At 42.9% G+C, this 14623-nt stretch overlaps 1 protein-coding gene across 2 annotated transcripts in view; it reads left to right on the top strand.

Moving 5' to 3' along the window:
• The first annotated feature begins 4218 nt into the window (after positions 1 to 4218).
• The window catches only part of CLDN10 (claudin 10), a 102226-nt gene continuing 91821 nt past the window's right edge, over positions 4219 to 14623 (top strand). Inside the window, exon 1 of one of the 2 annotated variants that reach the window (XM_065901657.1) lies at positions 4219 to 4675. In XM_065901657.1, the coding sequence (XP_065757729.1) occupies positions 4462 to 4675 (214 nt within the window). In that variant the 5' untranslated portion in view covers positions 4219 to 4461. The remainder of the gene's footprint in view (positions 4676 to 14623) is intronic. The other variant, XM_065901658.1, reaches the window with a different exon arrangement.

A 14623-nucleotide genomic window follows, 5' to 3' on the forward strand; every position in this document is an offset into this window, starting at 1 on the left:
GATGCTGGGAGGGATTGGGGGCAGGAGGAGAAAGGGATGACAGAGGATGAGGTGGTTGGATGGCATCACCGACTCAATGGACGTGGGTTTGGGTGGACTCCGGGAGTTGGTGATGGACAGGGAGGCCTGGCGTGCTGTGGTTCATGGGGTGTAAAGAGTCGAACATGACTGAGTGATTGAACAGAACCAAACTGTCTGGGAGCCTCAGGCTCACACTAGAACCAGGAGCCAATAGCATCAGGGCATTTTCCCCTTCAGACACCCACACCCTACTGACCTGAGCCCCCTGGAAACACCCCTAAACTGTCACTCTAAACCCAGTGATTTAGACTTAAGACTTGGTGACTGACCAGAGGAAAGAAGCCTTGAAAGGGAAATAATACATTTACAGTGGAGAAAGCTGAGATCAAGTTAACATCACCAATGTTGAAACATATCTACATCATGTATCTCCTCATATGATGTTAGCTGGACTGCTTGCAGAGTGCACAGATTAAACACTGACTCTGGATGAGCCTGGAGTGAAAGCAGGGCTTCTCTGCTCCCTAGGACTGTATTTCCAGAAAAGAAATACTCATCACCTGGCTTGAGTGGTGGAGGTGGAGCTGAGCTGAACAGAAGGGACTGCAGAGACCAGGAGATGAACTGACCAGTATCTGGGTAGATAGACCCACCATGATGACCCAGTCCTCAATCCCCTATCTGCTTCCCTCCTTCAACATTCCACCTGCCCTGAAAAAAGAATCTGGTGTTGTGTGTGTTGGCAAATACTCACAGTCAAATGGCACGTGGAATGTAAAGTCCATTTTCACTCCTTTGAGTCTGCAAGGGTGTTTCTGGATGATCAGTGTTTGACTCAGTGGATTTGTGGATTCTGTAGATTGCCCCTTGCCCCGCCCAAATTGTGAATGGGCATCATCCAACCTGTTACGGGCCTGACTAGAAGCAGGGCAGAAGACAGAGAATTCCCTCCTTTTTTTTTCTCCCTCACCGCTGGAACTAACCTCCAATCTCATCTTCTCCTGTCCTTGAAGTGGAATGTACACCACTGACTCCCTGGGTTCTCAGGACTTCGGACTTGAACTAAATTACGCCGTTGGCTGCCCTGGTGACTGTGGGATTTCTTACATAATCAGTAAGCCACTTCCTCCTTTATGTGTGTATGTGTGTGTGTGTGTGTGTGTGTGTGTGTGTATACACATGTATACATACAAGTAGGTAAATGTTCACAGAAAAATGAAGACGGGAGAGCTTGGACTGGGAAGTTTTTCATCTCGTTTGATCCCAGCGTCTGCATTTCCCGCCACTACTCTGCATTGCCTTCACGTTCTCAGCCTTCACTCACTTCCCCGGGTTTGTTATTCTGTCTATATCCCTTGTCAGGGTCGCCAGCCCTCCGTGGGATGCAAGCCTGCAGATCAGCCTGCGCGGCAGCAGCCATAGCATCTTACTGGTGCATGGCGCCATCTCGTGGCCAAACTAGACAACTGTCGGGGTCAATTTGACACTGTCCTGTAGTTGGGACACTTACTGAGGTGATTCCCTGGTGGCTTAAACGGTAAAGCGTCTGCCTGCAATGCAGGAACACCCGGGTATGATCCCTGGAAAAGGAAATGGCAACCCACTCCAGTACTCTTACCTGGAAAACCCCATGGACGGAGGAGTCTACATGGGGTCACAAAGAGTCAGACACGACTGAGCAACGACATGACACTGAAGTGAAAACAGAGTTCTCGATTTTTTTTCTCTTCTCTTCTTTACTTTTCTTTAGACAGTAAGTCACATATACTGAAAGAAATTCGTGTTCCTATCTTAACCATCTCCCGGCAGGAGCAAGAAATGCACGTGCAGATAGAAATGGAAAAGGGGAGTATATCACAGGAGCAAGAGGGGTTGCGAGGAGCATTTTACTATGAATGCAGTACTGATGCCTCTTTTTCCAGTGTGATTCAAAGGGAGAAGTACAAGTGTGCAGCCAAAAAAAGAAAAAAAGGAAAGAACAAATTAAAAAGAAGAAAAAAGAGATTTCTTTGAAGGGAGGTGGAAATCTGTGAACTCATAAATTTTATTATTTTATTATATCATAAATACCTCCCTCCTAATTTGGTATGAAGATTATGACATAAGACATGTAGAACATAGAGAAAAGTGCTAAATAAATGTCATCTATTGTTATTTTTATTCCTAGAAAGAGGAGGCTACTGAGAGAAGTGTGACGAACACTTTTGGTTTTTTGCTCAGATGGTCCAGATTTTAACACTGAATGTCCTGTTTGCTGTGGATCCACTCATCCCCAGGGACACAAGTAGTTCCAGGTTTTCAGCTTTTATTGGAGTTGAGGAGGATGGAAGAAAGTGACTGAATGTCTATTTTCCACAATCAAACGATAATCTCCTGTCAGAAGCCCAGCAGTTCCTATTTCTACCTTATCTTCTCCTCACATTGCCACCTGCCTGCAAAAACGGAAGAAATTTCTGTCCTCGGAGACAAGTCAGCATATTGCACTGCAGAGGGCAGCCTGAAGCCGGACTTGGTGTTCTCTGCACCACTCAGCAGCTACCAGCAGAGGGCACACTCCTACCCTGCGCACTGTACTCCCAGCTCCCCTCCCCTGAGCCATCTGGAGTTTCTGCCTCCCAGGAAATCTTACTTAGTCCATTCATTGCTCTTCCAAGTTAGGCTGTGTTCATCCTTTTCCCTCTGCCTCCTTCCTCTCCCTCCTTCCTGCCTCTCTACCTTCCTGTCTTTCATTTCCATGAGTAAAGTTGCAATGAATGTGAGCTCACAATTACAAATCAAAAAGCATCTGTTTTAACAAACCACCATGAGTAAGAGAGTCAAACTTTTAGAAGTTTTAGGGAAAAACTAAAATCAATCCAACCTGCAAAAACCACAGATATGAGAATAATGAGATACAAATAAGATAAAAGATATAATGAGATACAAATAAAATAAGCCTCTGTAGGGATTTCCTGGACGGCTCAGTGGTAAAGAATCCACCTGCCAGGGCAGGAGCCATGGGTTCTATCTCTGATCCAGGAAGATCCCACATGCCTCAGGACAACTAAGTCTGTGCACAACTACTGAGCCCGTGGTCTAGATCCCGGCAGCCACAACTACTGAGCCAGTGCTGCAGCTACTGAGCCCTCTCACCCGAGAGTCTGTGCTCTAAAGCAAGAACAGCCACCACAGTGAGAAGCTCATGCACCGAAACTGGAGAGGAGCCCCCATTCACCCCAACAAGAGAAAAACCCATGCTGCAACAAAGACTTAGCACAGCCTAAAATAAATAAAAATAAATGACAAACATCTCTAATACTAACAGATAAAACATGGCTTCTGAATTTTGACTAAAGAACAAAAGATTAGAAAAAAAGAAATAGGCAGATTTGATTAATAAAATGGAAATTCTAGAACTTTTTTTTAAGAGTTTTACATAGCTAAAGATAAATTTTTTTAAATCAGAACATATGTCTGAAAAAAAATCCCCAGAATGCAGCATGGAGCAATAAAGAGGTAAAAAATGTTAAAGGGAGTTTGAGATATAGAACAAAGTAAAAAATACATCTTATCAGAGTCACAGAAGGAGATAAAGGATAAGGGCAGAGGTGATTCCGAGAGAGGACAGACTAATGGTTCTCCAGAACTGATGAAAGAGCATCAGTTTCAAGATCAGTAAATCCTAAAGATTTAAAAAAGAAAAATCCACACTTAGAAAACTAGTGAAACTGCCAAAACCAAAGAAACAATCTTAAAACCAGCCAAACACAGATTAATCTACACAGAAATGACAATCAGGCTCTCAATTTCTCAAAAACTACAGAAGCCAACTAAAAATGAGTTGTATCTTCAAAGTACTGATTCAAAATGATGGTATAACCCAGTAAAATTCATCTAATGAAATACTATATTCTGCTCTCATAATTTATGAACTCTACATTCTGGAACACAGATAAATTGTACAAATACAATGTGTGGGGGGAAAAATAGGTTACAGAAGAAACCTACACAATGATTCCATTTATGTAAGACTCAGAAACACACAAAACTAAGCAATGGGTCAAGTAAGCCTTCACTGTTACTGTATAATTTGTACTTTGTAATATCTGGTCCTTCCATGGTTCGTTAAGCTTCAGACTAACAGAAAATTAAGCATTAACTACGGAGCTGGGGGGGGGGGGGGGGTGCGGAAATCTGCGAACTCAAAACCTTTAGAATCGGTCTACAGAGTTTTAGTAAATACCCATGTAGAAAGATCGTCTTTGGCTACTTCTAAAATGCCATCGGTAAATCAGACTGTATCCTAAATTCCGGTCCTTCCTCAGCCCATCCGAGCATGAAGTGCTGTGACCTGCCCGCATTAACTCGCTGCAACGCTGGTCCACGCGGGTCGTGCCCGCTGCATGCCTAGACCACGGCTGCCATCCGTCTGGACAGTGTCCCCGGAGACGCCTGAGCGACATGTCCAGGGCTCAGATCTCGGCTCTGGTGTTCGGCGTCGGGGGCTTTGGCGCTCTCGTCGCGGCCACCGCGTCCAATGAGTGGAAAGTAACCACCAGAGCATCCTCGGTGATAACGGCCACTTGGGTTTACCAGGGGCTCTGGATGAACTGCGCAGGTAACGCGTTGGGTTCTTTCCACTGCCGACCGCACTTTACTATCTTCAAAGTAGAAGGTAAATATAATAGCTTTGTTTGGGGTGGAAGCAAAACGTCGCTTTTCCCTTCAAAGCACTCAAGTGTCTGTGTACAGTCTGCTGTTAGCTGGGTGCTTAATCCAAGTGCCAAGATTTGCCTAAGACGGATGATGTGTGTGAGTGCTGGCTGAAAGAATTAAATCATGCCTTTTATATGGCAAAGGAAAATTAAGAATAACTTTATGGATATGGTGAAAGTAGCTCAGTCTTGTCCCGTTTTTTTGTGACCCCCATGGACCATACAGTCCATGGGATTCTCCAGGCCAGAATACTGGAGTGGGTAACTGTTCTCTTCTCCAGGGGATCTTCCCAACCCAGGGATCGAACTCAGGTCTCCTGCCTTGAAGGCGGATTCTTTACTGTCTGACCCACCAGGAAAGCCAAACGGTTTTGTTAGAAATACCTAATGTGAATAATAGATGCCAAGGGAAAGGGCAACATGACTGACTTGTTTGAAAACTCATTTCGATTTGCCTTGTGTCATGGAGGACTCCGTATATACACATATAGGACACACACGCCACCAGAAACCATATGTTATACTGTTTTGTTTTTTTGACCTCACCACCTGGCATGTGGAGATCTTAGTTCCCCAACCAGGGATCCAACTTTTGCCCCGTGGAGTAGAAGCAGAGTCTTAACCACTGGACCACCAGGGAAGTCCTGATCCTATGTTATCCGAAATCCCTGTATTTCCTCAGGCCATTCTAACATGAAATCCACACACACATGTATATATTCATATACATGTGTGTGTGTATATATATATATTCACAGTGATATGAACATATGAGAAGACATATAGTATTGAGAGAATAAGAGTTTTTAGAGGGGTTTCCATATTTTTAAAGAACTATGTTTAGTGATAAAATAACAGGACAAGAAATTTTTGAAAGTAGCTAAGGGAAATAAAATGCCCATGAAGTTTTTGTGTCAGTAGGATTTATCAAAAATATGTACGTAGACGAGCTTTCAACTTTATGAGTATTAGAAACTATTGCAAGGGGTTCCTTGCAATATATTGCAAGCATATGTATCCTAAAGAGGGAAAAAATTTAAAGCTTTTCCAGTATAATCTACAAGAATATCAAATCATTATGTAGTACACCTGAAATTAATATGATATTTAAATCAACTATACTTCAAAGAAAGATATTTTCATACCTTGGAATACCTCCAGGGCAACAATTATTGGCTACTTGCTTGTATTATGGAATTACTATCTGCATCTGTTTTCTGCCTATTAGGTATGTTTACAAATCAGTCACAAGTTGTGGGTTTATTATACTAAAAATTGCCCCCAGTAATTTATAATACATAGAGTTTTCACAATCAAATGGCAAAACTGAACCTTGACCCCAATAGAGAAAATGAAATAAAATTTTAACCAGGAAGTTACTAAAGCATAATATTTTAAGGGGTTTTTCTGTCAAGTATTCATGTCATTAGTCCACAATGTGTGCCAAGGGATAAAGAGAGGATATTTAGTTAAATCCAGGAGATTATAATGACAATCAAGGGAACAGTTCAAGCTTGGACACAGGCCTCCAAATAACATGGACTTTCCTAAGCCCTCATTAGAGGAATCAATGCTCATCTCTCTTCAGTCCTGACTTCTAAACTTATCTTGGGATATTTCAAAATTGTTCCTTCTACTGTGGAAGGTCTCCCCAGGTGCAGGGAAAACTGTTAAAGGAGAGTGTTGTGGGGGACATGGTTGTCATTCCACAGATCTCTTGGCCCACTTCCACCTCGGGCAGCAAGTAGAAGATATCTCACGTGGGTAAGTGTATTTCTTTGTTCTTTCTGGCTTCATTCTTTATATATATACACATATATATGTGTTCTGCTGCACAGTGCGTTAGTCGCTCCAGTCATGTCCGACACTTTGCGACCCCACGGACTGTATCCCGCCAGGCTCCTCTGTCCATGAGGATTCTCCAGGCAAGAATACTGGAGTAGGTAGCTGTTCCCTTCTCCAGCGGATCTTCCTGACCCAGGAATTGAACCAGGGTCTCCTGCATTGCAGATGGATTCTTTACCAGCTGAGCTGGTATATATTTATGGTCTTCTATTTTTCATCCTCTATTCCTTAATGAAAGCTCGTTATTGTGAAAAATAGGCAATCAACCTTAGCTCCAAAGTGGGTTAAAGAACCATTGCTACCTTTTATAATGACTTCAACAGTTACTTCCCTAAATGTATCTTAGAAAATGTGGAGTTCGAAACTTTGTTTCTAAATATTGTTGATGGTGATCCAAACAATCTTCTACCCTTAAACTTGATCCTCTTGACTTTGCTTCTCTATAGAAATATAGCGTGTTCTGTTCTACATCTGCTGTGTATGCTGCGCACGAGAGGTAATTTGGAAAACTTTGTTCACTGCCAATGCGTCAATTAGAATTTGTAAAATTTATTTAACACAATCTTTCTACTTTATTCATCCTGAATCAAAATCTTTATCAAAGACACAGGTTACTATTGAGAGGTATGTTCAATATCAGGAACACTGATTCATATTTTCAAGAAAATGGACACACAAACTTGGATTTCCTCATTCACACAGAGTCATTGCTGTCGACGCTGATTACTTTTCTTTTGTTCTTTTTTGAAAGCATAACAGTGAGATGTTTGGAAAGCTTTCTATGCCAATAAGCTCTTAAATGTCATAGTAATTTCAAACTGAGTTAAAAAACTCAGAAGCCAAAGAGGAATGAAAATGGTTAATATCGTGTTTTAAAATAATAAATTGATTCAAGCCTATACTGTCAATTTGAGACAAATCTTCTTAGGCCAGATTAAGCCTCCTCTAAGAAAGAAAAGGGCTTCCCTGCTGGCTCAGATGGTAAAGAATCTGCCTGCAATGCGAGAGACCTGGGTTCAATCCCTGGGTTGGGAAAATCCCTTGGAGGAGGGCATAGCAACCCACTCTAATATTGGGCTTCCCTGGTGGCTCAGAGGTTAAAGCATCTGCCTGCAATGCAGGAGACCTGGGTTCAATCTCCGGGTCAGGAAGATCCCCTGGAGAAGGAACTGGCAACCCACTCCAGTATTCTTGCCTGGAGAATCCCATGGACGGAGAAGCCTGGTAGGCTACAGTCCACGGGGTCGCAAAGAGTCGGACACGACTGAGCGACTTCACTTTCACTTTTCACTTTCAAGAAAGAAAAAGAGAAGATCTTTTCAGGCTGCCAGATTTTTTTTCCTTGCTGTATATATAACTTCATTCTCAAAGTCATACCTTCTTGTTGCTAACCCTCTTAGATGACCCAGTATATCTACAGATTTTTAGGAATTCGTTTAGATTAATAATGACAACATCCTTAAAAGATTTGATGTAAACCAGAACCTCTTTGGACAAGAGGCATTTCCAGTTGTGAAAAATATAAGCTCCCTTCTGCCTATAGTTATATAAGGAATCAATTTAAGGAGATTACCATAGTTGTTCAGTCACTAAGTCGTGTCTAACTCTTTTTGACCTCATGAACTGCAGCACACCAGGCTTCCCTGTCCACTGTCTCCTGGAGTTTGCTCAAAGTCATGTCCTCTGTGTTGATGACAACCATCCAACCATCTTATCCTCCTGTCGCTCCCTTCTCTTCCTGAACGTAATCTTTCCCAGCATTAGGGTCTTTTCCAATGAGCCAGATCCTCACATCAAGTGACCAGAGTATTGGAGCTTCAGCTTCAGATCGTAGGAACATTTGTAATTCAGTCCTCACTGTGGCCTGAAAGCTTCTTGACTCAATTTCAAAGCACTGCGTTGTCTTTAGATACAATATCCACTCTAGGCTGTGTCTCTTGTTTTGTCGTGTTTGGTTTTTCTTACCTGCGAAATGGTGATGAAATGAGACAATGTAGGCAAAGCGCCTCGTACAGTGCCTGGCAGAGAGCCGTGCACCATGAAGGGTGGCAATCATTCCTATGAATACAGATTTCGATGCCGGGAGAGCTCACATCTCAGTGGTAAGAAGGTGACCGTTTCTTCTGCTCCATCTATTTGTTTCTAGCCAGGACAGTAGTAGCTGTTACCTGGGATCCAAAACCAAATAGAAGCAGGCCTCTGATCCCTTGTCACACACCCTATGTCATATATATAACAAAGTGAAGGCTATTGTGTTCACTGGATTAAAGTTGATGCTTATCCTACAGGTTAGGATTCACTGCACATCATTAGCCAGGACCTTCTTTGTGTCAAAGTCAGTTTCTCACCACCGATGTGGACCTGTTCCTTCTGTCAATCACATTGCATCTGCTGAAATGGGGAGAAAAGGCCCCCTTTGGGCTTCATGGTGGGAAATAGAGCCCCACCAGACCTAGGATGTGTGTGTATGCTCCTACCATCACCATGCCGTGCTCAGCTGTGTCTGACTCTTTGCAACCCTATTCACTGTAGGCCACCAGGCTCCTCTGTCCATAAGATTTCCAGACAGGAATATTGGAATGGGTTGTCATTTCCTTCTCCAAGGGATCTTCCCAACCCAGGGATGGAACCTGTGTCTCCTGAGCCTCTTGCATTCCAGGCAGATTCTTTACCTGCTGAGCCATTGGGAAAGCCTATTTGTATTTTGGGCAGTCAAAAATAGACAAAGTTTCCTCAAATATTCGTGGTTCTAAGCACTAGGAAAAACTCTGTGACAGACAGTTTAATTTACTGATTTGATTCACATTTGCATTTTACAAAGTGATTTCACATACATGGTCATATTCATCCAAAAGATGGTACTCTGTAGTTCCCATTTTACAGAGTAACTGAGACTCACAGGAGAGCATATTTATAACTTTGTATGGTTGTCTATAGAATTTGGGGGGAAATGTCTAGGGTTTGTACCAGCCTAAAACCTGCATTGAAGTTCCAGCTCTGCCACTAATTTTTTGTGTGGCACGCATGCACAGATAAGCTACTTAAATTCATTGTTTCCCTTTCTCACTGAGAAGATGATGATACTAGTTACATACCAAAATTTGTGGGACGATCAAGAAAAAGAATCCTCTGTGTGTGTGTATCCTCAGTTGTGTCCAACCCTTTGCAGCCCCATAGACTGCAGCCTGCCAGACTCTTCTGTCCATGGAATTCTCCAGGCAAGAATACTGGAGTGGGTTGCCATTTCCTTCTCCAGGGTATTTTCTCAACCCAGGGATCAAACCCATGTCTCTTACATCTCCTGCATTGGCATGTGAGTTCTTTACCACTAGCGCCATCTGGGAAGCCCTATTGCATGAAATAGGCAAATATGTATTTTTAAATGTGCCTGGAATTTGTTTTAATCAGGGATGGTAAGACACACAGACATGAAATGCCATTGAGGAGGAAGTTTTCACACTCACAGATCCCCAGAAGTAGGAGCCTGGTTCCCCACACAGGGCCAGGCTAGGAAGCAGTAGAGTCAGTCAAGAGGCTGAGGAGTGAGAGGAAAACATAGGCAAGAGCTTTTATTGAGTTTTCTGGTACCCGCCCCAGGTTGATCACGATGGAGGACCATTGGCTTGACGTATGAAAGCTTGATCAAGGAAATTACTCGAGTGTCAGCTTTGGATTAGCTGCTTTGTCTCTGAAAGCGGCACGCGTATTTTATCTCTAAGAATCCACTGGCCTTGGTATCCCCCTCTCCTACCTGCCACAGCGATGCCCTGGATGCCAGAGCACTGAGAGTGCAAAAAGCAAGAAAATACAGGGGCTTTCCTGTTGGTCCAGTGGTTGAGATTCTGCCTTGCCATGCAGGGGTTAGAGCTCTGATAAACAGCTAAGCCTGCCTGCATGCTCCAGCACTCATGTGCCATAACTAGAGAGTCCGTGCATGGCAACGAAAGACGCACTAAGATCTCATGTGCTGCAGCTAAGACCCAACACAGCCTAATAAATAATTTAAAAAACAAGAAAATACAGTAAACACAGTATGGCTGTGAAATCCTTTGGTGGTGTTTGCATAGATAGGTCAGGAAGGCAAGTGCTTTGCCATCTCCTCTCCCCTTCATGGCTTCTCATGCTTATCTGATTGTCAGTCTTTGTTATCTTGTGGTGAATATTTTGTGTAGAAAAGGTTCAGGTGTATTTCTTGCCAGGTCCACTGCCCCTCTCTCGCTCACTGCCCATCTGACCCCAAGTGTGGCCAGCTGGCGCCGGCGAGTGTCTTCTGCTCTGATTCCCTGACTCACCCACCGACTAATTCGCCTCCTCAAGCGGATGAACTCAAAGGGCACCTGAGCAAAGAGCATGCTGGGACTGGTAGCTTTAGAACCCACTGCTGTTATGCATTTTTAGACACTTGCAGAGCACTTCAGAAAGCAGTAATACTCTTAAATAAAGCTAGTGCTGGGGTCCAGCCTCAGCAGGATCCAGGGGTCCCTCAGGATGAACGGCACCGGCGAGAGAGAGACAGAGAGAGAGAGAGACCAGACTGGGGGTATGCAGCAGAGTCTGGCAAATCTTTATTTTTTACCATAGCTTTTATATTCTAAGTTGGTACATTTTTAAGGGGAAGATAGTTTAATATTACATCAGATTATTCTTCATGAAACCAGGGTGTTTTCTGCATACTTCTTTGTGAGAGTCTTGTACTTTATCTTCTGGCCTTGGGGCCTATTGACATTTTATGACCTAGGTGAATGCAAAGCTGTTTTCTGTAATCTATTCTTTGTTGAACACAAAGGTCAGTCCTTCTGCAAAAGTTATCAGTTAAATTTATCTAAAAGGTTTACCACACAAAGACTGCAGCTCTGGTGAGGCAGCCCCTGTTTAGCATTCCTGGTTAAAATTAACAATTCTAAACCCTTATTTTTCTAAATCTTTAACTATAACCACTTTTAGAATAATATTTTTATGTTCTCTAATAGGACTTCCTCACCTCCCGAAGGGCTCTGTGCCTATTAGGGCCTTTTGTGTAATCAGGTTCTTTATGCTGTTTATGATTAAGGTGTTGTGAGCAGTCATGTGCATTAGTACGCATTTGCCAAGCAGGCTAGAATGCCAGCAAAGGAGTCTAAATTGAAACACTCCTTTCATCCTGGATAATCTTATAGGATACTACCGTCCGGGGGACATATTGATTAAAGTACTAAGTTGATTCTGTTTGGAGAGAGATCAAGGAAGGCCGTCTACCTGTGTCACAGAAATTAGGGAGTAGTCTAATATAGCAAGCATCAGAAAGACAGAGATCATCTTTAAGGTGAGCGCCGGGGCAGCTTTTTGAAATCCCTGAAGTCCTGATCTGCCTTGCTTGTCAGGTCTTCTCCTCATGACCTTGTCATGGGTGGGATCTCGTGTGCTGGCTCCCAGCAAGCCAGGATAATTGAGCAGATTTCCAGGAGACGGCTGGTCTACGATTAACCTTGGACCAAATTTTTTTACACATTACAGGAAAAAAACTGATGACCAAAATTAACAGTTTGGCAAATGGCCATGGCATCCTATTACAACTACAAAAGGAATCCTCTGAGCAGTTAATTTGCTTATTCGCTAATGAGCTCCTTCCCACTCATTAGATTCCCAGGGCAGCATATGGAGACAAAATGAGGATGGAACACAGGCCTATCCCCTGCGGATATACTGCTTAGAGATGATCATTTAGCAAGCGATTAGCCCAGGGCGGTAAGTGCTGTCTGGGGTTAAGTTCAGGGCATAGGCAGACTTCCCAGAAAAGCTATTGCTTGAAGTGACTTGAAAGATGGGTAGAAGTTGGCCCAGAGAAAGGAAGGGAGGGCATTTCAGGTCAGGGGAATTATCCAGCTCTACAATTTATTAACTGTGTGACTCCAGGCAAAAATGCTTAAAGTATGAGCTCCCCTGTCTGTAAAATGGAAGTAATATTATTACTACTATTTAATTAATTAAATATAATTAATATTATTATTAATTAGTAATATTATCTACTTTAGAGGGCCATGGTGAGGAGGAAGTGAATTGATTTGTGCAGAGAACTCAGAGCAGGGCCTGAAGCATCTACAAGCAAAGACCTCAAGGCAGGAGGAGCCAAATGCATCAGGGACCATCAAGCACATCGGAAAGGCTGACACGTGGACTTGCAGGAGAAGGTTCAGATGGGGTGCAGGTGCAGAGAGAAGGGAACTTGTGAAGAGACCTTTAAGCTTCATTAGGGGATTTAAACTTTGTCTTAGAGAAGCTGGAAAATCATTGAAACATTCTGAGCAGAGAATTTCTGAAGGGACTTGCATTTCAGAAAGATCCTGCAGTATTTTATGTGAGAACCTGAACCAAGAGGGCAGCATTGGGAACCAACAAGGAGGGTGCTTAGAGGTAGAGCTCATAAGACCAACTAACTTGGTGACTCATGAGGGATGAAGGGGTCATGGATGTGCTGAGGTTCCTGCCCAGAGGCTTGTTGGCAGCCGAAGAAGATGCTGGCTACAGAGCAGGTCCCAAACTAAGTTCCATCCCTTCTCCCAGAACAGTGTTTTCCAGTACATACCAAGATCTCAAGCAATCAGATCCTCAACTTAATGTCTGGCTTTAAACATCAATTGGATAGAATGAAAGATAATAGTTGACTGAACTGAATTTTAAAAAATTGTGCTTTTTAGATGTTTAATAAGGAACAACAGAAAAAGGTGGCAGCCATAAGGATTAATGCAATCTGAAGTGCCATTAATAGCATAAGAATGTTCAAGTTAGAAGACATATTCTCCCCATATGCTCTCCATATTCTGCAGTCAAATTGCACAGGGCTGACTTGGGCACCATACTTTAAGGAACACAAATACAAACCATATTCATTGATTTGAGAGGAGGGTAACTAGGAGGATGGAAAGTCTTGAAATAAATTCACATGAGCAATTGTTTCACCTGGGAAAAGGGAAAAAAATATATGCTGGGTGCAGGAGGGCCTGAGGAATGGGAAGAAGATGAGTAGGACCAATGGGTAGATGATACTAGGGAATCAGATTCACAGGAGCTATGGAGAAATTTCTGAGTTGCCCAATGATGGAACAGGCTGTCCCACAAAGAACTGGTTAGACATATCCAGAGGAGGCTGCTATTGGTCCTCTGTTAAAAGGCGGTAGAAATAATTCCTGCACTGGCTGGAAATACAGACTATGTGCATCCTCAGTCACTCAGTCATGTGCAGCTCTTTGCGACCCTATGGACTGTAGCCCGCAAGACTCCTCTGTCCATGGGATTTTTCAGGCAAGAATACTGGAGTGGGTTGCCATCTCCTCCTCCAGGGGATCTTCCCAACCCAGGGACTGAACTTGGTTGGGTCTCCTGCATTGCCAGGTGGATTCTTTACCACTGAGCTACTTAGGAAGCCAGAAAGACAGACTAGGTAATCCCTCAAGTCAATTCCAGTTTGAGATCTGAGATTCTGTGACATTTAAGTATAAAGAGAATATTTAAACATCAGTATTTCTGATTTGCATATTGACTTATTTTTGGACAACTCATGAGCTCCATGCTGATTACCGGAACAAAATAATAAAAAGACCTGTCTGGCCTGGAAATTGTTCACAGTCCAGAAGGGAACATGAATTAAGGTAGTAAATGTTACAGTAATGCTATTATATTTAAATCAATATATTAAGGTATGTTAGAATTGATATAATAATCATGCAATTCTCTAACTTGAACTGATAACTTCAAAGGTCCTAAGCAAGCCCTAGGGTTGTGCCCCCTAACCCTTGCAGAGAAAGGAAGGACTCTTGCTAAATCCAGGCATAGAGAAAGACCTAGTGGCTGGGGGGAGGGGCAGATATAAGAGCACAAGTCTTGCCTTTAACTGGATTTCTTTGAATCAATATTTTTGCTTTATATGAACCAAACATAGTCCATGACTATAACAGCCAAAACAGTCACCTTGTTGGGAGACGCATTTTCTGCAGAACACAAATGTGACTCTCAGTCAGCGCGGGAAAATGAAGGCTATTTTCTCCCTGTCTGACCACAGGAGATGCTCTCATTCATTTACCAACAAA

Source organism: Muntiacus reevesi, chromosome 11 (genome assembly GCF_963930625.1).
Source record: "Muntiacus reevesi chromosome 11, mMunRee1.1, whole genome shotgun sequence".
Lineage (NCBI taxonomy): Eukaryota > Metazoa > Chordata > Mammalia > Artiodactyla > Cervidae > Muntiacus > Muntiacus reevesi.